The sequence below is a fragment of the Podarcis erhardii genome (genome assembly GCF_964252035.2).
Source record: "Podarcis erhardii genome assembly, chromosome: 1".
NCBI classification, from domain to species: Eukaryota; Metazoa; Chordata; class Lepidosauria; order Squamata; family Lacertidae; genus Podarcis; species Podarcis erhardii.
The window spans coordinates 67,842,868-67,870,699 of NC_138497.1; the positions used below are offsets into that span (position 1 = coordinate 67,842,868).

Genomic DNA, 27,832 nt, shown 5'->3' on the forward strand with positions numbered 1-27,832 from the left:
GGCGGGGCCAGGTTTTTCTGCCTTTCTGTTCCACACTGTATCTTATTACCTTGTTCCTGTGGCATTCAGTGGGAATCGCTGCGAATGGAGCTTTTGTATATTTGCTTTTGTTGCTTCCAAGTCACTGATGAATGCTTTCTTCAGCATTTGCAACAATACTACATTGTGTTGCCTAACTGCTGTTGTGCCATAAGCATCAATACACTTGCCAACTTTCATGTCAACCATATTTCCTCATTTAGCCTTGACACAGTGACAAGAAAAGAGAGGGATTTTCTAATCAGAATGGAGCAAAGTGCACCATCCATTAAGTGATTTATATTCCAGTGTTATTCTGATCAAAGGCAAATGATACCGAGTGACATTTAATGATTCAGTATAAGAGTAAACAAAAGTCAGCTTCAAGAGGGTGTGAGCTTCTCTCTCAATCTCCCTCCCCCATCAATAACCATAGATGATGATTATTAATTTGTAGCCTGCCCATCTGACTGGGTTGCCAGAGCCACTGTGGGAGGCTTCCAGCATATATAAAAACATAATAAAGCATCAAACATTAAAAGCTTCCCTATAAAGGGCTGTCTTCAGATGTCTTCTAAAGGTTGTATGGTTACTTAATTATTGTGAAAGATTCGACGATTCGAGTGCAAAGTGGTTTGCCAAGTGTTGTAATACCTGAAGGAGCGTCTCCACCCCCATCGTTCTGCCTGGACGCTGAGGTCCAGCGCCGAGGGCCTTCTGGCGGTTCCCTCATTGCGAGAAGCAAAGCTACAGGGAACCAGGCAGAGGGCCTTCTCGGTAGTGGCGCCTGCCCTGTGGAACGCCCTCCCATCAGATGTCAAAGCGATAAATAACTACCTGACATTCAGAAGACATCTTAAGGCAGCCCTGTTCAGGGAAGTTTTTAATATGTGACATTTTAGTGTATTTTTGGTTTCTATGGAAGCCGCCCAGAGTGGCTGGGGAAACCCAGCAAGATGGGCGGGGTACAAATAAATTATTATTATTATTATTATTATTATTATTATTATTATTATTATTATTAGCAGTCATACTGTTACACTAACAGGAACCTCCATTCTTTATCTGTGCTTCCTAGTGATCATAACGCTCCATTTGCCCAATGGGGCACTGAACGAGTTTGTAACTGGCTTGAAGACTTCGGTCTTGGGCAGTATGTCATTTTTGCACGACAATGGGTGACATCTGGCCACACCCTCTTAACAGCAACACCGCAGGATATGGAAAAGGTAAGAAATCTAGAATGACAATGGTACCACTCTGAGGGAAGTCAGAGCAGCCAAGTTTTGCCCCCTCAAAAAAGTTAGACTGCTGATCCATCCTCATTCACATACAGAGTGTGCAAGATGGGGGTTTGGATCCCACTCTTAAGTGTCACAGAATTTAAGCTGACATCCTCACATTGAAAATGGTGGTTCTGATCCAGAGGTGCACATACATACTGCAGATTCTAATATCCATCATGTTTCATTGAATAATTGCTCTTTCAATAGCTCCCCTTTGGTGAACCATCAAGCAACCATTTTGATTCCCTTGGGGTGTAAATTTTCAGAAAATAACCTCTACAAAGTCTCAGAAATACAGCAGGTAGTTGCAGGAGCACACTCTTCTCTTTGGGACAAAATGTGTGTTCCATCTCTCCAAGTGCCAAGTTGGCAGAACTGTTTTAATTTTCATTATTACTATACTTTGCAGGAACTAGGAATAAAGCAACCTCTGCACAGGAAGAAATTGGTTTTGGCTGTTAAAGCTATCAATACAAAACAAGATGATAAGTCCGCTCAGCTAGATCATATCTGGGTGACTCGTAAGTATTTTAAGTGGTAAAAATGAAAAGAAAGAGCTGCTGGTGAGCTTTTTCACCCACTTTGCAAAATCTGTTTTGGTTTAGTTTCAGGGTGAAGGGAAGCGGGGATGAAAAACTCATATTTCATCTTCAAAAACTTTCAGTATACTATTATCAGGGTACAGGGACTCAGAATTGTTTTTCATTTTATCAGTAAACTCCAGGAATAATCACATTAGGGTAAAATGGCTTTGTAACACCTGTTAACAGTATTAATGTCAGTCTTCATATTTAAGTAGCTGTTGTAATTGCAAAACTCAAAAAGATGAGCATATATGGTGAGAAATAGAACTCAGAGGTTATAGAAGGGGCAGGAAAGGTACCATTTATTCTCTAAATAAAAAAGATTTTTGGAAAAGGTTTTTATATTATACCTTGGACTCTGTGTTCTGTAGGATGGCTTGATGATATTGGTTTACCTCAATATAAAGATCAGTTTCACGAATCGAGAGTTGATGGCAGGATGCTGCAATATTTAACTGTGGTAAGAAGCCTTGACCTTTCATAATTTGTGCATAGAAAGAGCCTTTTCTTCTGCTCAAATAAAAGTTGGGGAGGGGGAGAATCCTCACACTGGAATTACAGTTTTACATTTGGATTTTAACTGTGTTCCTAATTTGTTTTTAAATGTATAAAGTCTAATTTCAAAATCATAAAACATAACACTTCTGTTTCTGGACCAGTAAGAATTTGTAGCCCATGATTTGTCCTCAAGGAACTTTGTGAAGAAGTTGTCTTTTCAGCCCCTTTCCAGACAAATAGCATCTGGAATACAGCAGACTGAAAAGGCTGGGAAATGGGCAGGTTTCTGCCAACCTGGCTAGAACTGAGATGCAGCTGGTCCAGGCCCCCAACATCATAAAATGGGGCTGTGTCCTACTGGTCACTTGCATACTGAGGCACTGTACCAAATCAAAAAGAACCCCCTAGATAATATTGGAGGGAAACAGTCTGTGGGCAAAATCAGGGAACCTCTAAGTGAGTGGTGTGCCTCTTTCCCTGAGTTACTGGAAGGGGCTCTGTAGGTTTTGGCAACCATAAAAGTCAAGGCAGTGATTTGGTTCATATTGTGCCCCCCAACCAAAACACAGATTTGAGTTGAGCCATATTCAAGATCTTTGAAAGAGGTAGTGAAGGGTGAGCATGCTTGTTCCACCCCCATTCCTACTCATGAGTTGGAGGGTGACTGTTTGAAGCAAGAAAGCTCTTGTACTTGTGGAAGCTTCTGTGTGATGGATAACCAAGAAAAATCTGAGTCACATGGAGAATCTGCACAAGCAGAAGTGGGCTCCTTGCTTCAGATGGTTGTCCAACTTGAAGAAAGTATGAGATGGAGGAAAACTATTCAATCCCCACAGCTCAACCCTTGTGTGTTGCTTTTCCCAGTTCCTGAATGCCTTAAGAAGACAACTAGAACAGACCACATGGGTTGGATCTCAAGTTCTGATCTGCTCAGCTCATTGCAGAATAAACTTGTTTGTTGACCTGGCTTGCCGCTTGTGTTCTTTTGCAGAATGACCTCCTTTTCCTCAAAGTCACAAGCCAGTTGCATCATCTCAGCATTAAGTGTGCCATTCACGTGCTCCATGTGAACGGTTTCAACCCTCACTGCCTACGGAGGAGGCCGGCGGATGAGGTGAGAAAGAAATCGTCCCTGTTACCATGGATTTCCTTCCTAGAATAAACCTTGTTTATCCACCCTCTCTCTCTCTCCCACCTCCTAAAAAAGAAGAGGAGCAGGTTCTCTTCTGGGGTGAAATACGTGTCAAACTTTGCAGATCTGTATCAAGCCAGAAATAATTTAGTGAGAGTGTTGTATGGGGGGAAAGACAAAGTGCTGCATTTATTGAATGCACTTCAGAAGACCTTTAGTGCATGTTCACATGCAAACATGCCTTGGCAGACTTGTGCATTAACACATACTCTGCAGAGGTATATTACTAGGGACAGTTGTCTGACTGCTAGATGGCCAGTCTAGGAGTTCAACATGAGAAGGAAAGAGTGTTGTGCTACCCAGATAGATGCAGAGCTCTTGCCCCAACAGATGCTGCCTCCTGCCCCAGATTTTGCACTCTTTCCCCCAACTATCAGGCGATAAATTTATCTTCACACTTTTTGTTATCTGGACCACAAGCTGTCACCAAGGGGTCACAGAGACATTCGCCTTCTAACGCCAGTGTCTGAGCATGTGCGCTGATTCTGAGGGACAGAGGATAAAGGGCCTGAGGGCTAGTTCTTGATAGTTCTCAGGAGATTAGGCATCTCAGGCTTGGTTGTGTGTGTTCAGCCACTTTTGTTTTGCAGTGTTGGCATGCTGAGCTTGTGACTAAGCTGGCAGTGCCTGTTGTTTCTTTCCTGGCAGCAGAGAGTCCTTTTCTAAGCTAAGCATTCATTACTCACTCCCATCATTTGCAATTCATTCCTATGACATAGTGGGCCCAGTGGCTTTTGTTTGACGATTGTAGAAACGTAAGGGCAGTTTGTAAAGAAAATGCATCTAATGGGATGCACCCGCCCCCTTCTATCCTTGGGTGCCCCTGCCCACCCACATTGGCTTGGGGGTGTCAGGTGAACTCTCAAGAACAGCATGCAGGGGGAGGAGAGTGAAGAATGTTGCCCAGATGAAATGGTCACCTTATTGCAGTGTTGAATTCCTCCTGTATAGTTTGTACTTAGAAGCTTGGCTGAAGGCATTGAAGGCTCTTTTAAAGAAAGGCTATAATGAGTACACACTTCATTTAACTTACTGAAATGCATTACTTTCTGAGTACAACTCAGCAACGCTGCAGGTCTGGGGGGAAATTATTGGCTGCACAGGAGGAATTGTTTTAACAGCTGTTTTCAAGCAATCAGATAGAAATAGTAAATGGATTTGTCTTTTCTGTATCTTAACCTTGTGCATGTATGTGTCTATCTTTTCTCAACAGAATAACATTTCGCCTTCCGAAGTAGTTCAGTGGTCCAATCACAGAGTAATGGAATGGCTCAGATCAGTAGATCTGGCAGAATATGCACCGAACCTTCGAGGAAGTGGAGTTCATGGTGGCCTTATTGTAAGAAACCAGATCTTGCCTTTTGCTTCCTATATATGTTTAAAAATCGGTTTTCCTAAGCAATTTTTGTACTCTATGCTGTGAGTTGAACAAAATGAGAGTGTTGTTTGTTGTGGCAGGAAATGTATTCATTCATTAATTTTAAGTCATTTGACAACATATAAATTACATTTTATAAGCTTGTGGTAGCTAAGAAGCTAGTCCCCCACTCTTTTGTCATTTAAGATGTGGATCTGTGAAGCTGAAATCAGAGAGCGGAAATTACTTTCAAATCAGCAATTGATAAAGTGTCAGCTGAACCTCTCAATGGATGGATGCTGTAACCGGTGCATGCTGGGCAGGACAAATTGTTTTTCAATACAGAACATCCTTTGCAACATTGCAAGAGTCAGATGGCTTAGATTGAAGATCAGCAATTGGGGGGGATTAAAAGTAATGATGCTCTTGACAGCAGGTCATATGGGGAATATTTTTGGATTCTTAGCTGTCTAAGGCAAAATAAGCACTACTATATTCTTTGCTAGTGCACTGATTTCTAAAAGACAGCTCATGAAGCCATCACAGTACTCAAGGTATACTCAGCTACACTGAGTTTATTTGCTATGGCAGATGAGAAAAACAGCCCATTGGGCACGTTTGCCTTGACCTGGAGATCCATATATGTTCAAATGCGTGCTCTGGCTTGCACAATTATTTCATCATTTCAATGAGGTGGTAAATCTCCGTGTGAAATTGGAAGAGCACAACATTCTACTGCCTCTGTTAGAATAAATTAGAAGAGATAATTACAAACAGCAAGCTCTGTAATTTCCCAGAATGCACTGCTCTTTCCTCATCATGCAGATCCCTTTCTAAACTCTGCCTTGTCATCATTATCTTAATAATGTTATTATTTGTAGCCTGTCCATCTGACTGGGTTTCCTCAGCCACTCTGGGCGGCTTCCAACAAAAATAAAATGTCAAACATTAAAAGCTCCCCTATATAGACTGCCTTCGGATGTCTTCTAAAAGTTGTGTTGTTCTTTATCCCCTTGACATCTGGTGGGAGGGCGTTCCACTGGGAGGGCACCTCTACCAAGAAGGCCCTCTGCCTGGTTCCCTGTAACCTCACTTCTTGCCTTGATGCCTATAGAGCAGAGCTAGCCAACACGATGCTCTCCCAATGGTGCATTGGCCATGCTGACTGGGGCTGATCAGAGCTGGAGTCTAGCAACATCAGGAGGCCACAGGTTGCCCACTCCTGATCTAGAGCGTTGCAGTCCAACAACATATGGAGAGATTAGAATGGAGGAGCTAAGTTTGTGTGTACACGTATTCATCTCTTCTTCCTCTGCCTTTCCCTTCCTTTTCTTCTGCATTGTTTTGCTACATTATAAGATCCATGAGGTCCAATGCCCTTGCTTTTTCTTTGATTTTCCCCAAAGAATATCTTTACCTGGATGGTATGAGCAGAATTCTGCTTGTGAGATGCTCCTTCTGGTGGACGTGGAGAATATGATTTCCAATGTCCAATGCAGCCCCCTCTGTGCACCCTCCATCCCCAAAGTGCTCTGGAGGTTTGGGGGCCTTCCAGAACTGTGTGGGAATGGGGCAAAGAACTGCAAACTTCATCTCCCCCCACCTCCTTCCATGATTATGATCAGGTTCCCTTCCATTCACAGAAAGGCAACTCAGGATCCAGGCAAATATTATGAACATACCATGGTCACGTGGAAATGTATTGTGCATACTAACCTGTACATCAGGAACTGCAGGCTCTGTGCATGGTTGCGCCTATAATCACCCCATACAGAGTCTTAAACTGGTGCTACTGAAAATCGCAAATGGATGTTATGTTAATTTTATACAGCTGATGGTTGCAAACAAATGAAGAGCTGCTGCTTTCTCTCTGCAATGCCAAGAAGCATTCTAAATGCTGCAGAGAAGGGTTGAAGTGCTCAGATAATTCAAAGCATCCTTCTGAATGCTCAATTGCTTAGGGGGCATGTATAAATGCAGCATGTGTGTTATTTTTCCTGACAGATCCTTGAACCTCGTTTTAATGGTGATGCTCTGGCAATGCTTCTCAACATTCCACCTCAAAAAACGCTGCTAAGACGCCACTTAACCACTAATTTCAACGTGCTAATTGGACCAGAGGCACAACAAGAAAAAAGAGAAATATTGGAATCTACAGCTTATGCGCCTCTGACTACCACTGCGAAAGTCCGGGTAGGCCACATGGGAAAACAATAACAACCACAACCACAGGGTTTATATTAAACGGAGTGTTAAACAGAATACTTTGTATCAGCGCAGCGCAAGGATATTTCTTTGTGCAACGAAATATTCTCTGCCCCCAAATCTGTCCTGGGTAAAGTTTTAGCACAAGACACAGTCAGTTTCTTTCATTTTATTAGGTTGTTCATGGTTTGCTTGTTGCAGTGTATACATGTTTTTAATCATTATAACATAAAAATGATGAATAAATATATATTTTAAAAAATCTGTTCTGGGTTTCCCCCTAACCTTCCAGAGCAGATTTGGTGATGGCACAGACTGTGTATGGAAGTGGGGGAGAATTCCCTTGTGCTGGCACTAATCCTTGGTGCAGCACAAACACTTGCCCATAATTTCCTACTTTGCAAATTTGCAAGCCAGTCTTTGGAAGAGTTGAGTTGCTGTGAGTGTTCTTAATTTCTCAGCAGAAGATTATATATCTGTACACCACAGCCTGTTTTAGCAACTGTTATGGCTTACCCCAAAGAATCCTGTTAAGTCTGACTTGGTAAGGAAGCTGGCAATTCTTTTAAGTCTGTAGTACGTATACAACCATGAGACTGAAGCGCATAGCTCCTGGCTTTCACACATTGATGCATGTGTTAAGACCTGTCTGTTGTTGGATACAATTTCAGAACCTGTTGTGTATTTTTTAATAATAATAATAATAATAATAATAATACTTTGTTTATCTGCTGAAACTTTTAATTAAGATTGCAAACCTATAGTAATAATACATATTTAGTGGGATCTGTTCTTGCAAACATTTTGCTGAAAGCAGCACACTCCCTTATTATGCAGAAGTTTGCTTGCTTTTTTAGAAGTCATGGAGAAGTAGTTGTTCAGGGACGTAGCCCTTAGCATGCATTGATCCAAGACCAGCCCACCTATGAGGCAAAGTGAGTTGACTGCTTCCAAGGTGTGGAGGGTGGCATCACTTTGGGGTCTGCCTCAGGTGATAAAATGCCTTGGACTGGGCTCTGCATTCTGTGTTTCTCTGAAATGAGGAGTGTATGCAGGGATGGGAAATCTTTGGCCCTCCAGATGGTGATGGACTCCCATTTCTTATCAGCCCAACAGTCAGGGTGTTGGGAGCTGGAGCTCAAAGAGTTCTGGAAGTCTACAGGTTCCCCATCCCTAGTTTAATAGCAGCAAATCTGGGCCAGCAAACACACAGACGGAGCATTGTTCACAGCTCTGTATTAAGTATTGCCTTGACCTGAAACAGCTTCAATTAATTGAAACAGCAGTTCCTAATACAGTCGTACCTCAGAAGTCGAATGGAATCCGTTCTGGAAGTCTGTTCAACTTCCAAAACGTTTGGAAACCAAGGCACAGCTTCCAGTTGGAAGCTCCTGCAGCCAATCAGAACCCGCGTCGGACATTTGGGTTCCAAAGAACATTTGCAAACTGGATCACTCACTGTTCACAGCGTTTGGGAGCCAAAATGTTCAAATCACAAGGCGTTCGACTTCCGAGGTATGACTTTTACTATACTGTCCTGTGGTCTTTGGATAAAGGATGATGATGATGATTACCAGTACTATGTTTCTCTGATGTTGTACTCTTCCTTCCCCCCTCACCCCACCTTGCTTCTTATTCTCATTAGCCAAAGAAACTTGGATTTTCACATTTTGGAAACTTGCGAAAAAAGAAATTTGATGAATCTACGGATTACATTTGCCCTATGGATACCAGCCCAAGTACCATCAACGGTACTCAGAGAAGCTACGGCGCCTACAAAGTGCATAATGCCCTCCCTGACAAAGAATTAGACAAACTGGATCAGGTGGGCCAGGCGGACTGATGTCACTCACCTTCCATCCTCTTCATGCATTCCAAAGCTTACAAATAACCTTTTGTTTCAATTTAACCTAAAATGCATAATGCATCTGCATGGATTTAATGAATGTATTGGGATGAGGCTTGAAGAATCTGATACTTAAAATGCCATCTGAATTATTTTCCATTTGCAACCACTGCGTCATCCTACTCACCTTCTCGAGCCCTTTTTCAGGAATGCAAAAAGCTTTACACAACAGTCGTAGTTGAAGTCCAGGCAGCCCAAAGCCCCAATCCAGCAAGGGTGCTGTGCATGCACTGCTGCTGCAGGGCCATATGTTTATACATATATATATATATTCCGTAAGCGCTACCCAGAGATATTTTTAACTTTTTATATTAGCTTTATATTGTAAGCAGTTGTAAAGATGTGTCTATTTTATTCCGAATAGTGCAACTGGATTGTATATTTTTAATAAGACATGCTTATTTCATCTGTGCAGTGTCTGCACCACACTGAATGTACATGATATGTTATTAAAGGAGCTAATGATATATCTATAAAAGAAGAAGAATGAACAAACAACTCTATCGAACAAAACAATAAAAGTAATGCATTTGGGGGGAAATGTCCCAACTTCTCACGTTGTGATTATTGTGACGGAATCAGGCTTAAAACTTAAGAGAGTTTTTGAAGAGGTTATCCAAATTCCCGCCCTATTGGTAATACTGAGAAGTGTGTGTAAAGTAATTTTTTAAAACCTGAAAAATGGAGCAGCTGGAGCTTGAGCTTTCTGCAAGGTACAACAGTCTGATGCAACTTCCGTGGATTCTGGTTTCCAAGTCAGAAACAGAATCAAAAAAATGGTAATAGATCGAAAAGACTAATTGTCGAAAGTTGATTTTTTTAATTTTTACTTTTTTATATGCACGATTCATTACATCTAACACATTTCATTATTCCATAATTTAAAATGTAATTTATTATTTTGTTTTATCTAATGCAAGCAATTTTATCATTATCCATTTGTCCTACAATCCTAGGCAGCCTTAGAAAAGGTAGGAAGATGTGCATGTGATCAGAACTGTTTTGTGTGCTTTCATCTCTTAGCTGTCCCCCGCCCCCCGCCCCCAATTTTGCTTCCCAGCCAAGCTCCTTAAAAAGCTTAAAATTAAAATAACACACCCGGCAAACAATACCTCCCACTTTTCCTTAGCTTCAGGCTAAGGACAGGAGTTTGAAATACAGCATTGAAATACTATACTTATTTTGCACTGGGTTATTTATACATGAGAGAAGCGGGTGGCACTGTGGGTTAAACCACAGAGCCTAGGACTTGCTGCTCAGAAGGTCGGCGGTTCGAATCCCCGTGATGGGGTGAGCTCCCATTGCTCGGTCCCAGCTCCTGCCAACCTAGCAGTTCGAAAGCACCTCAAAGTGCAAGTAGATACCTTCTAGCGGGAAGGTAAATGGCATTTCCGTGCGCTGCTCTGGTTCGCCATAAGCGGCTTAGTCATGCTGGCCACATGACCCGGAAGCTGTACACTGGCTCCCTCGGCCAATAAAGCGAGATGAGCGCCGCAACGCCAGAGTCAGTCACGACTGGACCTAATGGTCAGGGGTCCCTTTACCTTTTACTATTTATACATGATCATCTTTGCATCTCCTAAGCAGGAGCCAATCAACAAATGCTATTGTCATTTTCGTGTTCAGCACCCTTGAAACTGGATATTTCCCTTTGAGAGGTATTTTGTGCATTGTACAGTGTTGTTGGTGGGCATTTGCTCTGCAGATGTGTTGCTGAGTAACATATGTGTGCTGTACCTTAATATTTTCTTTCTTTTTTAAAAAATTATTGGTTTTCAAAGTGTCAGTGGTTCCTTGCATACACAAGAGATCTGTTGCACAAATGAAGGCTCCCCTGCATTTGGGTGGAAGCACTGCATATGCAAAGGCAGGTGTGAAGAGGGTGGCATCAAACACATGGAACTGTTGATTAAAGAAACAAATTTGGTTGGATTCCACCAGTTGTCATCCCCCCACACACACACTATGCAGGTTTTGCAAATCACATTTTTTAGGTTTGGGCTCTTTGTTATAATAATCAGGCAAGCTTGAATTTGCAGGTGAAGAGGCTGTCTGCCGTAAACTGAGAGCAACTGTGAATTAGAGGGCTGTACGTGTGTAAGGCAAGGAAAAGTTGCAAAGCCTAATACAGACTTGCTGGTAATTTGAGTTTCTAATAGCTTAAATTTACAGGCAGTAGTGGAGGGGGAATCATTCTAATTTTAAAAATGAACGTGCCAAAATGATGGATCTCAATATTAAGTATATAGATAGGTTTGTGAAATGAACGACTGACATCACTGAATATGTTCAAAGCACGAGAAACCTTTTTTTCAATTATGATGGCAGCATGCTGAATAGTTGAACCTGCATGTATGCATCTTGAAATGCTCTTGACTGCTGGAAAAGCGCTTTTGTTCTGAAAATGTAGAATGGCACCCAAATTATGAATAAGGCAAACGCCTTGGATTTATTTATTTTTTTACTTAAGTTATTGCAAAATGAATTGCTTCAAATTTAATCTTTTTGGCCCTGCTATCCTATTAACAGACTATATTCAATGGAAAGGTGTCAATTACTATGACTATGGCTAATGTGCAGTTTAGAAATAGTTCAAATACTCAAATTCTAATGTTGCTTTAAAAAAAATGAAATTTGAAGTCGGACAAGAATGACGTTCAGAAAAATGACTGAAGATAGTAATATAATTAAACCTATTTTTTTCTGAAGATAAAAGCACCTCTTGTATATGCACAATGGTTCAGAAAATATAAAGCATGTAGTGTCTGAATTAGCTGTTTTAATTTCATCAAGCTGAATGGTTTTACAGATGGAACATTCAGAAGGAACAGTAATGCAAATAGGGGAACTTTCTCAAGGAATAAACAACCTCACAGTAAGTACTAATTTATCATTCATAACCTCATCGTATGCGCTAATTCAAAACTGAGATGAGGTGTATTGATATGTTAATTACTCATGTTCATTTATATTCATTTATAGTTAAAACTCCTATAAGTAAGACTATATTATGGAGTTCAATTAAAAGCACAAATTTGACCTAAGTGAATTTACATTTTAAGGACTGGAATGGAAATATTTATATCTTTATAGATTGCATGTGAAATGAATTTATCTTTCCTAATGACTTAAGCAAATTTTCAGTCGTATGAGAAGAGAACTTTAGGTTATTACACACATTTTGCAAAACAAGTCAAATGCAGAAAGGGATTATCTGCATAGGGAAGAGTGTTTAATGCATGCCACAATTGCCTTTTGATCCCAGTCTGCATTGCGACATTTGCTGAACTAGCTTTCCAAGGCTATTAGTTTTGTACAAATACTAGTAAAGAATATGAACCACTGCTTTATTTGTTGAACAGTTACATCTATTTCTCCATACACCCGACATTCTCAAAAGTCAAAGTCTTGTTACTTATACTATGCATGACCTTAATTCCACACACACTATAAACACTATAAATTTCAGGGATTAAATTTGCCTGAAAGCAAATGAACTAGCTAAGTAAATTACTTGTGTGCAACTAGCTTCTACTGTTTCCAATTAGGTTAGTTAAACTGGCTGTTATATATAATAATTATCTTGAATAAGCTGTTCATAATTTATGCCTATGTAAATCTCCGCTAAATCTGTAGAGGATCTAATCACTTACATCTGTGATTTATGAAGTCTATTATGGTTTGTTTTTTTCCAGACTATGTTAAGCCAAGATCAGTTGCTGAATGATGATAGATTTTTAACAACAACGTTTGAGGACTGGTGATGAAGATTCCATGTGACCAACACCGCTCTTAATACCTCAGTTGTATTAGGGGATATGACTGGTCCAGGCTGGGTGCTCTGTTTAAAAATATGCCACTGAAATGTGTGAAACCTTTTTAAGTGCTGTTTTTCACATCTCCCACCCCAACAGCAATGAAAACCCTAAGGTCTAGGTACTTAATACATGCAGTCAAAGAACCTATGCAACATTTTTAGAAGTAGTAAAATTAAGAGTATGTAAATATATTTTAAAGTACAGTGAGCCATTTACTAGTCAGTGATCCATTTTCTATATTTTGTACTTGCTCATGGTGCATATTATTGGAATCATGTGAGTTTTCTAAGGTATCACCCCTTATGAATGGTTAGTACAACCAACACCATGTTTTTCTTCCAGTCTGGTATAACGATCCCCTGGTATAATAAACATGCTAATTATTCACTTGACCACTTACACTAAAGCTGTATCTAATGTGTCTCCTGTTGGACACTAACACTCCTACCCTTTAAAGACTATTCCAGTCCAGTATTCAGTTTTCCTCTCTTCCTCCCAACTTGTGTTCTGCATTGTACATGAGGTCTGCAATAAGAAAATGTATTGCCCTTTACTTCATAAGGCCAAGTAGTGAAGTGGTACCCCACTGGCATGATTATTTCTTTCTGTGATATTCTACTTTACCAGCATCTCTCATATTGGATGAGCTAAAAAAAAAAATCTCTACTCAAGATGCAATGAAAATATTCATTTACCTTAATACTGCATTTCTTAAATGCTGCAGTTTCACTCTTGCAGTATGCTTACAGTGGATTAATTTCTAAGGATTTGTGCTCAATGAGCTTTTTACCATAATAGCTAAAAATAAACACTTCTCAGAAAATGATGTTTAGAGAGCATGAACGGACCAAATGGACTACCAGAAAGCAGTAAAACCACCAGCTGCTTGAAACTTAAATACTGTGAGGACTGCCCTCCTGCATGCCTGCTACAAATTTAAGGAATTAATTGGAAGAAGGGGGTTACTTTAACTTTTCAACCTAAATTGCGAAGCAAGTAGTAGCCCTTTCATACACCCAGGCTTTTTTCTTTTAAAGTCTCAGTAGTTCTGCAGATGGAATGTTGTAAGCCTGCCACAGATCAGGGGATTAAGATAAGTTTTCCCATTCCATAAATATTCTGGAGGCAGAAGTTTCCACACTAGGGGAAAAAGTTGTCCTTAATTTAAAGCATTTGTATTACCTACTTTCTTCACTGCAGCATTCATGTGATTGTTATTAGGACTGTTGCACTGCACACAACTGCTTCTTGTTTCCTTTATGAAAATCAGAACACTGTTCTGTCCTGTTCAAAAACTGGCTTTGTAGCAAATAGCAGTTCCATGAGCATTTTGTATCTGCTTGTTTTGTTCCTAAAGCTTTGCTCATGCAGATCTGCTCTAAAGACCTTCAAGCCTGCTCTAGTGTAGCACTGTGGACATCTACACATCATTAGGCAAGGGTACCACCTGCTGGTGACAAAGTTTTGGTCGCAAAAAACACACATTCCAAATGTAACTTCTGTTGCCATCCTAATAATAATAGCACAACTCTGAATGTTTTTGTTTTGCAAGAGAGAGGTCAACATGCAGCCAGCAGACATCCATTGAATCAAACTGTGAAATCTGGGGTGGGTGGCCGTTTGGACTTTACTATTAAGTAACAAGTCCTTGAATGCTTGTACAAGATGAATACTTGAAGCATAAACTACTTAATGGCTTTTCAGCCCTGGAGAGCTTTTGAACGTATTTATATCTGTGTCATTTCTTACAGTTCTTGAGCTAGTGCACGCTCTTAACTTCAAAAGCATGAAAAAGTATGTTGTATGTCATTTTTACAAAGGTGACTGTTGAAGCATATGCATGCATACAGCCTGTACTAGGGTTTGTGGTCTGGCTGATGCCACCTCCCTGAAGCAAAGCAGGGCTGAGTTTGGTCAGTGCTTTGGGTGGGTCACTCTCAATGACATGTATGTCACCTTGAATTCCGTAAAGGAAAAAAGGTTGGCAATAAGTGTAAGAAAATAAAATTGGTTAACAAATGTTCCCAGAAAGGTTTTCCTATTTGACACACAGGTATGAATGTTTGGCTGAGAGAGTTCCAATGTTGCAGAAAGAGTTTCATGAGCAACAGTCAATGAATATACTTCAAGGCTATTAAGAATTGGTGGTGTAATGTTTTGAATATGAATAAGTTACACCAAGACTTGCATGAGCAATATGGCTCAAATGTATATGTATACATTTCCTAGCTTGCCATCAATATTATCTAGAATAGCTCATTGTGGCAATGTTTAGAATATTGTTACAGTATGATTAGGCAATGACATAACAGCTGAGTGGTTTAGACGCTGGAAGGCACTCCCTGCAGTGTCTTCCAATGCAGTTTATGCAGGAAACAGCCCATATTTGTGCCTTAGTCCAAGTACTAGGCATGGTATTTTGGCTATATGGCTTAAGGGAAGCTGTAAGAGGAGGTTTACTGCCCAAATGCTGCATACATGGTTCTGAAATTGAATCCTGCTGAGACTGCTTGCCTGCCCCCACCCCCACTTTTACATCCACCACCCTCCCTCCTTTGGAAGAGCACCTGCCCAACAGTGAAGCTCTTCATGCTGTCCGACCTATAAAATGGGCTTTGGCTTTCATGCTCCAATGGCAGCATGGCCCCAACAGATAGGATGGTCTCAACAGCAGATTTCACTTTCTGCCTACTCTTACATGGTTCTTACAGGAAGCACTGATGTTCCCCCTGGTTTTCTGAGATGGGGTTCACTAAAGCTGATGGCATGTGAAAAATCCGGGCCAGGGAAGAGAGACAATGACAGAATAATGAACATACTTGAATGGTCATTGTGAAGTAAATTATATTACTGCATCACAAATTTTACAAAACAATTTGATGTTTATTAAATGGAAAACTGTTAGCTTCCCCTGGTAGCCTTTTTAAATGCAGCATTCTTCTACTGGTTATAGAACTACTTTTGGACAAAAGAAGCTGTTGTAATTACATAGTTGCAACAGTTTAAACAGCATCTCAATGCAGATGAAGGCATAATCTAGCACCGTTAGTTTATCCCAGATTATCCCAGACATTTTGGGGATTTCCAATGGCTGAATCCCAGCTATGTCTGGGAAATACCACTCCCATCAGTCATCCATTTTACTACCTGCTTTAACACAAAATTTATATGTACCAACAATGTACTATAAAAGGGATGGTACAACTTCCAGTTTAATAAGCAAAAGTGTTTTCTTTGGCATACCCTAGCTTTTCAAGATTAGGCAGACAAGCAAACTGAATCATAGGTGTGGGTCCACACATCAGAATCAGAGTCTCACTGGCAGGGGGAGGCATGTGTTCTTTTATCATGCTATCCGTAATAAAACCAGCACTATACTTCCAGCCTGAAATGAAAAAATGGTGGACATAGTTAGAAAGCTTCAGGGCTAGTCTTTCATATTAATTACTTGTCTATTATATCACCTTAAGAATACATCAGGACGCCGGTGGCGCTGTGGGTTAAACCACAGAGCCTAGGACTTGCTGATCAGAAGGTCATCAGAAGGTTGGCCATCAGATCTCCAGCTGACAGTTTGATGCACATTCCAAAGACGTAACCAGAACCTAGTAAAGCTCTTACTGAATCTTACAAACAGCATGGACAGCATGTATAAAATGCAACAATCTATATGGGGCAGGCTCCTAGTCTTAAACCAAGAGAAAAAGAAGTTGGTAGTTGTTCCTTAGAGCTGCTGTTCCTTCTTCCCCTCTCACCTCCCTCAATAGAAAATCCTAACCATCATGATTCCTGTGGTTACCCCCAAAGAAAAGTCTTAACCCCTGATGTTTTTGTCTTACTAGTGAAATAGCATTTTGCTTTGCAAGGGTTCCTGGGGTGCATCATCAACGACAACCAGGAAAAATGATCGATGACAGAAAAATCCTGGTTCACAAACTTTAAAAGCTCACTAGAATTTATCTAACATCATAGCATGGCAAACATCCCTACACTAGAAGTGTGCCATACTCAAAGCCAGAGTCGCTTACCCTGAGGTGGTCTGTCCAAAGTGTACCACAGTTTAAACTGATCCGAGTGATTTGCTGCTACATCTTCAAGCTCTGGTCTCAATAATATATCTTCTTCTGTCTATCGGTAGAAGGTCAGTGAAACATCCATGAAGTACAATAATTGGGAGATTCATGCATACACACACCTCTCTTAATCACCTTTATGCACCATTGTTTCTAACTTCACTGCCCCCTCTTATTTTTACCTTATTAGGTAAAATCAATCAGCTCCTCAAAAGTTTAGCATTGAGGCTACAATACACTTTGCTTAGAACAGAATTCCAGTGAAGCAGAGCAAACTGACCTTACTTCTGAGTAAGTGTGATTAACATTAACTTTCTGGCCAAACTTTCTGGTTTATCCTGGATGGGAAAATGCATACAAGCTGCCTTCTCTCGCCGCCTCCTAACACTCAAACTGTTGCTTGTCAAAACCCTGTTTCAGTTCCACTGCTTGAAATCCTTTGTGAGAACCACAGAGAAAAATGAATAAACTAGAGAAGTCTACTCACCTGGTTAGCAAAAAGAAGGTAACACTTGGTGTTATCTTTGGGGTCCTTTGTAATGTGACGAATTAGTTGAAGCATTGGAGTAATTCCTATAAAAATCAAAGCCAAAAGCAACAATTAGATGTTTATTTTCCATTCCCACAAGCAGAGACACTTAATGCTGCCTTATCCTAATTGGATTTTTCTAAGATTTTAGATTACTCCATCCGAGATTTTGTTTGACTAGCTGTAAAATAGGACAAGGGGAAATGGACTGCTTAGCAGTAGTGCTTGATGATTAGCCTGCATTTACTATATTCAGTGTAGCTGAATTCACACTCCATACTAAATCTCTTAGATTGGTAAATACATTCCTAAAGATGACATCATCATCATCATCATCATCATCATCATTACTACTACTACTACTACTATTTATTTAGTTATTTCTACCCCGCCCATCTGGCTGGGTTTCCCCAGCCACCCCTTAGGATCAATATTACCTGCTCCAAGATGGTAACTATTTCAGAATTACTGCATGACCCCAAGCTCTTGTGCTCAGGCCATGTTTTTACTGAACCAGACAGTTATAGATCGCTCAGTTCTCAAATCGATGTTGGCCAGAGCGTTACTAGGGTGCAACACAGAAAGCACTCCTGCGGGAGACGTGAGGGAGTCCAAAGAAGTGATGAAACCACGTTATGATATAAGTAAGGTTGTTTATTATTTGTGCATTTGTATTCAAAGATTTTAATAAATATTTATATATATATATAAAAAGAAAGCACTCCTGCCTCTTAGCGGCACAACTGCCCCACAAGAATGCAGCCACAGCGTCTCCCACCCAGCTCTTCCTGCAATGCTACCTTCCACCCTTCTGCCATGGGGCGAAAGGAGACTTCTCCAGCAGGTGAAAGGAAACAGTGGCTGATGCAACTGAATACTGAGCTGAATAAAGGGCAGACCACTGCCATATCATCCATTGCTGAAAGAGGCAGCAGGAATCTTAAATCAGGCCCAAGTAAATGTATTTTGTATAAATGCAACACTTCTATACTGTTGATAAGTTATAACGGGCCAAAGAGTGACAGAGGCTTTAGTTATCACGTAATGCTATCTACTGAGTTAAAACCAGGGGTCAACAAATACTAAAATGGCTTGCCAAGCAGCCTCCTCCACACACTGAGTCCTCTGGCATGAAGGACTTCAGAAGTGCCCACAATGAATATGGGAAAGCCTCAAGCTAGCCCCACCCAAAGTTTAATGATCACATAAAATATATGCAGTAACTTTAGTTCTTGCCATGTGCTCAACCCTATCTGTCCCCTCACCAAGGCATAATATCATACCTGTTCCTCCAGCTATCATTCCAACATGTTTTGCAAACTTTATCCTTGCTTCAGACTTCTTATCTGGCTTGATAGAAAATTTACCTGTGTGAAAATGAGATTACAGCTGTCAAGGCAAACCAAAGAGTGAACCTATGACCATTTCAGCAGCATTTAATCACTGTGCCATGCAACACTGCTCTTTAAATCTGCAATCCTATGTAAACCTACTGAAACAGTAGGCTTTACCTCCAAGTAAACACAGGATTGAGCTACACAGCCGGTCACTCATCATATTAACAGTGAGGCAATATAGTCTAGCCAGTAGAAGCCAGGATTTACTTTTTAAATTTTGATCCTTTTAAAATTTTGAGTTTGCCTCTTTCTTTCTTTCTTTCTTTCTTTCTTTCTTTCTTTCTTTCTTTCTTTCTCCCTACCAATCTTTTTTGTGTGTGCCATGTCTTTTAGTTTATAAACCTGAGGTGAGTGACACAAGAGAGAAAAATATTGGTAGGAAGAAAGAAAAAGGCAAACTCGGGGCACTGTTTTTCAGTTGTAGAGTTCTTGTAATGACAGCCTGGAATTGAAAGATTTCCATAAGTGGAGGGTCCAAATATTTGTGATATCTCAGCAGAACTGATGGAGAGGCCCTGCAGTGCACTCTCTCTCCCTTCCACAGAGTCTGATGAAATGACTGCTCCAATTCTACTGCAGCACATGATAGCTTAAATGATTTAGAGATACACATCATCTTGAAGCCCCCCTGCTTCAGCTGAGATGCTGTAACTCTTAACTCTCAGTGACTTCTGCCCATCTGTCTCTCAAGAGCACCATTACTGTTCAGTTGTCACAAATTCCTGTTGATTACCCTCTTTGGCATACTAATGTTACAGTGTTTGGACAACAGGTGAAAGACTGCCCCAAATATCTTCTTCATCACATCATCTAGCAGCTATTTTAAGCATCTGGATTCTGTGACCTAATTGTACCTGACCCCTTGTATACCAGAAGTCCATTAGGTCCTCTGAAGTCAATGGTATCACCAATCTTCATGTTGTCTAAATGCTGGGACATCTTCCCACCTTCTGGAAATTTGGGGTGAATGTTTTTGTAGTAAACCTGTTTGAAGAGGAAGTGGGGTGAACACACAACAGTGGTAGAAAGAATTTAGCCATTTTACTTTAAGGCAAAAGTGAGATGCAATGGAAAGGAGTAAATAACAACATTTTTCACTCTGCCCTTTGAGCTAAAAATCCCAGGTTTCCCAGAGTTTGTAACAAAAAAAACACTGCACTTCAATTTACCCTACCAGATAAACTTTAAGAACTCAAGTCTAAAGTACTAAGTCTTATTTAGTCTCTGGATAAGCTTTTGGTAAGGAGTCATCCTAGAAGTAGGCAAGGGGGGGGGACCTGTAGTCGTTCAGATGTTGCTGGATTCCATCTCCCATCATGGCCAACGGTCAGGAATGATGAGAGTTATGAAATCAGTGAATTGCTTTTAGAATGCTGTGTTACTTTTATTGTTGTTAGCTGCTCTGAGCCCGGCTTCGGCTGGGGAGGGCGGAATATAAATAAAATATTATTGTTGTTATTATTATCCAACATCTGGACAACCACAGGTTCCCCACCCTTTCTATCACATCATTCCCCCAAAATAGCAAAAGATTCACCTTTTTCATTACAAAGTGTTACAGAGCATCACACAATATGCTCACAAGTCACTAATCTTTATATCAAAGCAGAAACATCCTATCTTTAGTATGACTGGCATAGCACTGGCCCTGCCCTTCTGTTTTATACAAAAACCTGAAATGGACATATTTATCAGATTTAAGTTTTTTCAACCTATTCCATTCCTGGACAACTTTCACCTGCCACATTTGTGTGCATCACACAGAGGAGCAAGTAGATAAATGATGGAGGTGCCTGTGTTAATACTTCCCTCCCTGTGTGCAATGATTCTTTTCAAGCCTTGCAGGAATCCTGGGTTAGATTAAATGTTGCACAAGGGAAGACATTAATGTTACACAAGAGAAGACAAAACCCCACAACAGAGTGGCTTGAAAAGAAATCATTAATTTAGCCAACTCAAGTTTTTCCATCCTACTGCAGTTACTGAAGCAATGAATGATCCAGCCACAGGGGGGAAGTCACTTGCACACACACTGGTCCTTTAATACTTCCAGTACTCAAGAAAAAATAATAATAAAGTTGCTTCAGTTACATTTATTCCAATGTATCACTGAAGAAAGAACCAGCTGTTTCTGTACTTCATCTTCCTAATGTCAAGATGCAACCAGGATTTTGAAAGCTTCTTCCTTCCCCAAGTAAAAACATTAAGCTTATTTCCTGCATAAAGCAGCACATTTAACATGCAACTATACATTTGATCTAGGGGGCGGGGGGAAATAGAGCAGTACAAAGTTCAATGGCTGGCATTCAAGATATACATCATTACATCCCCCCACCCCTATAACCCACTAAATCCAGCAGAACCTGCAGACATATTCAGTACCCACAGTAGAACCAATCTTCAAAACACCCATGAGAGCACTTTAAGGTCATTGTACACACACACACACACACACACACACACACACACAAATGTGAGTTGTGTTTTATTTTCAGTGCCCAGACAGACAAGTCTCTGTTAACATGTATAATAAAGGAAGCTGAGGCAAAGCGTATTTCCCATCATGTCCACACCATTCTCTGATTCCAGAATGAGCCCATACACTTTTAAAATATGTTAATAATAACCTAGTGTGCTTCTTCAGACATAAATTTTAAAATGATCTAGTTTCTGGCTGCAAATTGTAATTTAGACCCATGTTTATGAGAAATAGAACCAAAATCCAAGCGGATCAAGCTACCAGCATTAAATAAATTTAAATATACCTTTATGATTAAATCAACATAGCCTTTCACATCATCACTAGAAACTGGAGTGTAAGCCCGGATCACAAGGTTACCGTCCACTTTGGCAGAGAGATATACATGTTGGCCTAGGTGGGAGAAACTGTTAACTTTTCATTCCAAAGTTCATAATAGCATTAACAAACTAGCTAAACTGTTGGGCTGCTCAAAATTTACATTTTTAAAAGAGAGAGAGAGAGAGAGGAAAGAAAGAAAGAAAGAAAGAAAGAAAGAAAGAAAGAAAGAAAGAAAGAAAGAATCTTCATAGTTGTGAACATAAGCTTGAAAACATGTGGAAATCAATTTCAGGAAGATGAGGAATTGGAAACCAACACAATCTCACATTATGCTTGCAAACATCATTATTTTTAAGGTGTTATGCCAAGAAAAGTCTGTACAATCTTAATTTGCCTCCACTGACATTGGAGTTGAATCAGTTCTGAACAGTTTCCAGAGTGATTTTCCAGAGATGGGGTGCTGTCACCCAAAAGGCTCTGTGTTAGAAATCATAATATGCAGCCATGCTTACCTACAGGCAAGCCCAATATATGTTTTGATGACGGAAGTTCAAACCGAAATCTCCTGGTATCGTGACTGATCTCCTGTAAAAACACAAAAAGGTGGGTACTGTAGGGTTATGCTATGTAACAACATTCCAAAACTTCTAATTTTTAAAGTCACATAATACTCTTCATGGATTTGCTTTGATTAGCAGAATAGGCACTACTACAGGTGCCACATAATGCCCATTCCACATTTGTAAGAACTTGATTCTTTATTCCTGAATTGCAGGGGGCTGGACTAAATGACCATTGGAGCACCTTCCAATTCTACAATTCTATCATTCTGTGGTCATCTACTGTGGAAGCACCTACATTTTGCATGTAATCAGAACTGTCTTGTGTGCTTTCATCTCTTCACTTGTTTTTCCAATCTTGCTTCCCAGCCAAGCTCCTTAAAAAGCTTACAGGTAAAATTATACCCTTGGCAAACAATACCTTCCACTTCGCCTTAGCTTCTGCCCTGTTTTACTTCAGCCAATCATCTGGCACTGACTTAAGATTGGCTTAAGAACAAAAGGGGGGCCAGGCTAGATCAATCTGGTGTGTTTTGTTTCCTACAGGGCTCAATCAGATATTTCTGGGACTTATAAGCAGGACATAAAAGCATTTAGGGAAATCCATCTGACCCTGTTGGTCCAGCCACAGTGATTGCCTCCCCACTCTGTCCATGCAATGGCTGTTTAGGGATGTGGCATTCTTCTTTCACTTGAAGAAAGTTACTTGGTTCATTACATTGCACAACAAATTCTGACATAAGTCATGTCTCTGAAATAAAAGTAGCCATTTCTTATAGATCTTGAGGTGCTTAACAGAAATGCAACAATGAAAACACTAAAATGACTACTGTTTCATAGAGATGTGGAAAGGTTTACTATACACTATATTTTTTGCTCTATAAGACACACTTTTCCCCTCCAAAAAAGTAAGGGGAAATGTGTGTGTGTCTTATGGAGTGAATGCAGGCTGCACAGCTATCACTGAAGCCAGTGCTCTCCTGGCTTCAGGGATAGCCACGCAAAGCCTCTTGAGTGCAGCGGGAGCACTCCTCCCTCTTCACTCAAGAGGCTTTGCATTGCTTTTTTGTTTTCCTCCTCTAAAAACTAGGTGTGTCTTATGGTCGGGTGCGTCTTATAGAGTAAAAAATACAGCAATTGAAGAATATGCACATGCAACATGCATCGGTTAAGCCGGCTTCTACATCCAATGCCGCTTAGCCTGTCACTTGCATAGCTGTTCAGGAGCATCTCTGGGCAGCGTCCAACAGAAGTCAGCAAACATGGCAGACGACCACTTCCACTGGAATTGTTTCTCCATCGTTGCAATTTCCTGATGAAAACTCATCACTAGCCATACCACCGTTGTCGGGAAAGAAATTCAAGTGGGAATGGAGAAAGTGGATCTTTAAGGACATATTGCAGCCAGGTTTGCTATACAGTGACATGTCTTCGACCAGTTCCTTGTAGTTTTCTGCTCTGACATTCCCGTGAAAGCTAGCTGACACCAGACAAAACACATCCCAAGCTTTTTTTCTCACCACACTGAATGATTCCAAGGACATTCATCAGGCCATTTATATTATAGCAGAACATAAGGTCATCTTCATGACTAGCATGAATCCAAGTCACTCAGACAATTTCCTTCAGAAGATTCCATTGCTGAAGTCTTGATCCCAGTAACTCCGCTTTGGCCTTGCACAGCTCTACAGCTCACAAAACAAGATTGTTCAGTTCTTCTTGTGTAAGAGTGTATGGACTTTGAAATACAGCATTGCCAAATGAAACTGTGTACTCAATGTGGACTGGTTCATTTAGACAGGATCATCTTTGTGTGGATATTTTCACCCCCTCCCATTGTGAAAATCTCCTGATGTTTTCAGATAGGAGGGGGCGGAAACTGTTCTTTGCTTCTTCCGCTCCTGCCTGACTCTGTGAGAGTCTGTGTGTTATCTCTGTAGTGATTATATGGCTGAGTGAGAGCTGTAACACTCATGCAAGCCAGTACCTCTTTAATTTAGTTTGCAGTAGCTATTAGAAATAAAAGAAGTTATGCTTCACAGCTTTCTTCTGTGTTGTTCATACTCTGCTGAGTTTGGTGCTCCCAACTCACATTGTGGGTGCAGTGCACTTAGACCTGATTTCTAGGAGTGGAAGGTCTTTGGAAGTGCTCCCCATTTGCCTAGCCCAGTCGTGGCAGATCCAGTTGTTGAGCCCAGTCGTTGGCATCAGCTCAAAGGCGTACTGACACTTTGTATCTCCTAATCAACTAATGTTAATGTCATTTTTGTGCTCAGCACCTTGAAATTAGTAAAGATTGGCTATTTTTATTTCAGAGGCATTTTGTGCATTGTGCAGTGATTTGGCACAGAGACACAGCCGTAACACAGGGAAAATATGTTAAAGTTCGTTTCTTGCTATGAAATGCAAACACCTAGGAGGGGTTCTAGTTCAGTGACTGAATACACAGCTTAGGTCCTTACTCCCTCATCCAAACCTGCCTGGGTTTTGAGATCTTCAGCGGAGGCTTTTCTCTCAGTCCCACCACCCTCACAGGCAAGCTTGGTGGGGACGCAGGAGAGGACTTTCTCGGTATCAGTGGTTCTCAACCTGTGGTTCCCCAGATGTTGTTGGACTACAACTCCCACCATGCCTGAGTTCTGGCCTTGCTAGCTAGGGGTGATGGGAGTTGTAGTTCAACAACATCTGGGGACCCACAGATTGAGAAAGGCTGCCCAGATAGCTGCTCCCAGACTCTAGAACTCCCTCCCTAGAGAAGCTGGAGTAGCTCCTTACTTGCTGTCCTTCTGGCAGCTGAATACTTTCCTGCTCCAACAGGCTTTTAGGAATTGCCTTCTTTTAATTAGAGGGCTGGTGCCATGTTGCTTTTAGGGTAATTATATTTTTAAAACAGATTTTATATACGTATACAATTTTAATTCTATCAATGTTTAATTGTATTGTAATGATTGGTTTTTCTATGTTTTTAGTTATTCTTGTTTTTTATCTGCAAGCTGCATTGATTTCTGTCAAAGAAACACAAGGTATAAATAAATCTAACAATAATAGCAAAAGATTCTTAATCTCAGAGTCAAGGATTCGAGCCCCACACTGGGCAAAAGATTCCTGCATTGCATCCTGATGACCTTTGTTATCCATTACAACTCTACAATTCTATGATTCTAATAATAAAGAGCACAACTTTTGCATGTATGAAGCCCCTGGTTTAGTCCCTGGCATCTCCAATTTAGTCCCTGGCTATCTCCAATAGACAATACTATTGTGGATGGACCAATGGCTTAGTTCAGTATAAGACCACTTAGTGCATTCAAACCATGTAAGAGCAGATAATTTACCTCTCTCTCTCTCAAACACAATGCATACTTGATATTTGGATCTTGCAAAGTAATTGGACCTTTCTTCTTCCGAGAGGCCATTGGTTTAAAAACCAACAAGGCAACAGATATTGCAACCACCATCCCAACGATCAGGAAAGAGAGATCCTGGAAGAGAAAAAAAACACACGCACACACAGCAAGTAAGTACTGTTGCATGCCACCCCAATCTCTGAGCGGTGCAAGATGCCAGGGGTTCCAGGCACTTACCCAGGGCACGGTTTCCTCAGAATGAGGGATAGCAGAGACTGTGGTGCCTTTAGGATATATGGTTTATTTACACATATATACAACCTGTGCCTAAGAAGGAAGGGCTCACAGAATTATCACCCCATAAAGTCTTGCTTCTCCCATAGTCACAATCCTGGAATCAAACAGAAATCAAGCATGGCTCTCACTCTCTGGCTTCTGCCTGCCAGTTCACACACACACTGGCCATTGTCCTTCCAATAACCAGCCAGGTGAGGGAAGGGGGCCCACCTATCTTTCATCTGGCACAAAGCAATCTCCTTTGTTATACCAGTGACCCTACTTAGGGCCACTAACTCACCAAGAAGCTTACTTCAGCACTTGAATCCTCTATTAGATTTTAACCCTTGATGGAACCAGGACCCCAGGAATAAGAAAAGGGACTCGGGCATCATGCAGGCTAACTGCCCCACAAAACACTAAATGTGCTGCAGGTGTAAGGCTTTGATACACAGTTGTGCCAGTTTAGCATCACATTTCCATAGCAGTTTTCAGCCCTGAACAATGTGCTTCACCGTAATGATGTCACAGCCCCTTCCAACTCCATGCAGTAGATATCCCTGAGAAACAGAAGCTTGCTTAAAGCAATACTGTGAGTCAAATGCTAAAGCAAGACTTTGAGCCTTGAATTTCTCAAGGACAATTGCAGGCAGGAAAGATTGGTTTATCTGCATGTTGTGTGCAAGGCTCAGGATAAAGTAACAAAGTGCACAGAACCGGTCCTACAAGAACCAGTCTAATCCAAAAACCACCTCTCTCATTTCATGTCAAGACACTTGTGCACTTGGCAATCATCATCAGAGATGGATTTAGGGTTCAGCCGCACTGGACGCAGAGCCTCGGGCGGGGGTAGTACTGCAACTATGATTTAGAATGGGGCAACATAGTGCTTAATTTTGGCATCATACAGGGCACTGTGGAAATTTGGGACCCCAAGATCTGTCACTGCCATCAGCTCTCACTTTTATATGCACAGTCACTTACATCAGTGCTTCCCAGTGGTCCTCAAACCCCAAGGAGACTGTATAGGCCACCCAGAGGGTGCATGGCACACGACAAAACCTACTGTAAAAGTATCAAAATTCTCAAAACTGAGAAAGTCCATAGCTTGTGGTTGTTGTTTGTTTGTTTGTTTTTGAGAAACAGGGGGTACTTAGCTAATTGGGAACCCCCAACTTGCATGGATGAGGTTGCCAGCTTTTCAGTCTGCCCCTCCATACAGTGCCTTCACACAGGCATGGGACTTGCTGCCCTTCATGCTTCTCTGCAGGCTTGCAAAAAGGCTTCAGCTGTGCATTTCTGCACACCAATAGGCAGCTAAAAGGCACAAGAGCAGATCTGGCCATCCCCCGCCCCCTGTAAGTTGGCAACCCTAATTAGACTCTCAAATAAATAAGGAAATGATGAGAACAACGCGGGGGGGGGGGCACACCTCGTTTTAGGAAGGAAAAGCTGTTGGGGAAGCAACTCATCTGAAGCAGTTTATTTTCAGTTATTCGCCTTCCCTCACTACCGCGCAGCCCTAAATTCGGCAGGAATCCATATCCCGAATGTCAGAGGCAACGATTCATTGGAGAGGAAGGTAAACAAAGGCGAATGGCCTTTTCAGGCACCTGGCCGTACAAAGGGCACTAGCGTCCCCGGACTGCTGCCTTCGCTGGGCTGGGAGGGAGAGGCTCCCCTTGGCGCCCCACTCCCCCCGCCCGACGCCGCTTTCCTCACCCCACTGGACTCCATGATCCACGACGGCAGGTCTCCCACGGAGAGCGCGACCGGCTTGGCGACGGGACCTGACGCCTTTCTTCCCGCAGGCGTTTAGAGCCCGCTCTCTCTCCTCCTCTCTGGCGCGCTAACGCCTCCGGGAGCTTTTCCCGCCCAGCTTAAAGTTAAAGAGCAAAGTCCCTCGTTGAAGTTAAAGAGCAACCGGTTCCCTCGCTTCCCTTCTGCCACTGCTGCACGGCCTGTTCCAGAAGCGCCTTCGAGACC

The 27,832-nt window shown here is 41.3% G+C and overlaps 2 protein-coding genes across 15 annotated transcripts in view; one reads left to right on the forward strand and one right to left on the reverse strand.

The window, feature by feature from the left end:
- The window catches only part of PPFIBP2 (PPFIA binding protein 2), a 100,150-nt gene extending 85,263 nt beyond the window's left edge, over positions 1-14,887 (forward strand). For 10 of the 11 annotated variants that reach the window (XM_081834611.1, XM_081834608.1, XM_081834614.1 and 7 more), the window contains 9 exons: positions 1,097-1,247; positions 1,714-1,825; positions 2,260-2,348; positions 3,378-3,500; positions 4,792-4,917; positions 6,940-7,128; positions 8,786-8,965; positions 11,856-11,921; positions 12,742-14,887. In XM_081834611.1, the coding sequence (XP_081690737.1) occupies positions 1,097-1,247; positions 1,714-1,825; positions 2,260-2,348; positions 3,378-3,500; positions 4,792-4,917; positions 6,940-7,128; positions 8,786-8,965; positions 11,856-11,921; positions 12,742-12,810 (1,105 nt within the window). In that variant the 3' untranslated portion in view covers positions 12,811-14,887. Of the gene's footprint in view, positions 1-1,096; positions 1,248-1,713; positions 1,826-2,259; positions 2,349-3,377; positions 3,501-4,791; positions 4,918-6,939; positions 7,129-8,785; positions 9,592-11,855; positions 11,922-12,741 lie in introns of those variants that run through there. The other variant, XM_081834615.1, reaches the window with a different exon arrangement.
- Positions 14,888-16,058: 1,171 nt separating this feature from the next.
- CYB5R2 (cytochrome b5 reductase 2) lies at positions 16,059-27,772 on the reverse strand. 4 transcript variants are annotated; one of them, XM_081836128.1, is made up of 9 exons: positions 27,569-27,769; positions 25,559-25,705; positions 22,176-22,248; positions 21,629-21,735; positions 19,718-19,847; positions 18,750-18,833; positions 17,425-17,510; positions 16,893-16,992; positions 16,059-16,249 (listed from the first exon to the last, which is right to left on the reverse strand). In XM_081836128.1, exons 1-9 carry the CDS (start codon positions 27,581-27,583, stop codon positions 16,077-16,079), a joined length of 915 nt encoding a protein of 304 aa, XP_081692254.1. In that variant the 5' UTR covers positions 27,584-27,769; the 3' UTR covers positions 16,059-16,076. The 4 variants fall into 4 exon arrangements, with proteins under 4 accessions (XP_081692254.1, XP_081692256.1, XP_081692255.1 ...); XM_081836130.1 differs by lacking the exon at positions 27,569-27,769 and adding an exon at positions 27,279-27,303; XM_081836129.1 differs by lacking the exon at positions 27,569-27,769 and adding an exon at positions 26,148-26,576.
- Positions 27,773-27,832: the final 60 nt, after the last annotated feature.

Coding starts and splice junctions, on each gene's coding strand:
- CYB5R2 (XM_081836128.1), bottom strand. Junction 21,736..22,175: donor TATATTGGGCTTGCCTGTAG/GTAAGCATGGCT, acceptor TCTCCCACCTAG/GCCAACATGTATATCTCTCT. Junction 18,834..19,717: donor TCTGGTATACAAGGGGTCAG/GTACAATTAGGT, acceptor ATTTTCACACAG/GTAAATTTTCTATCAAGCCA.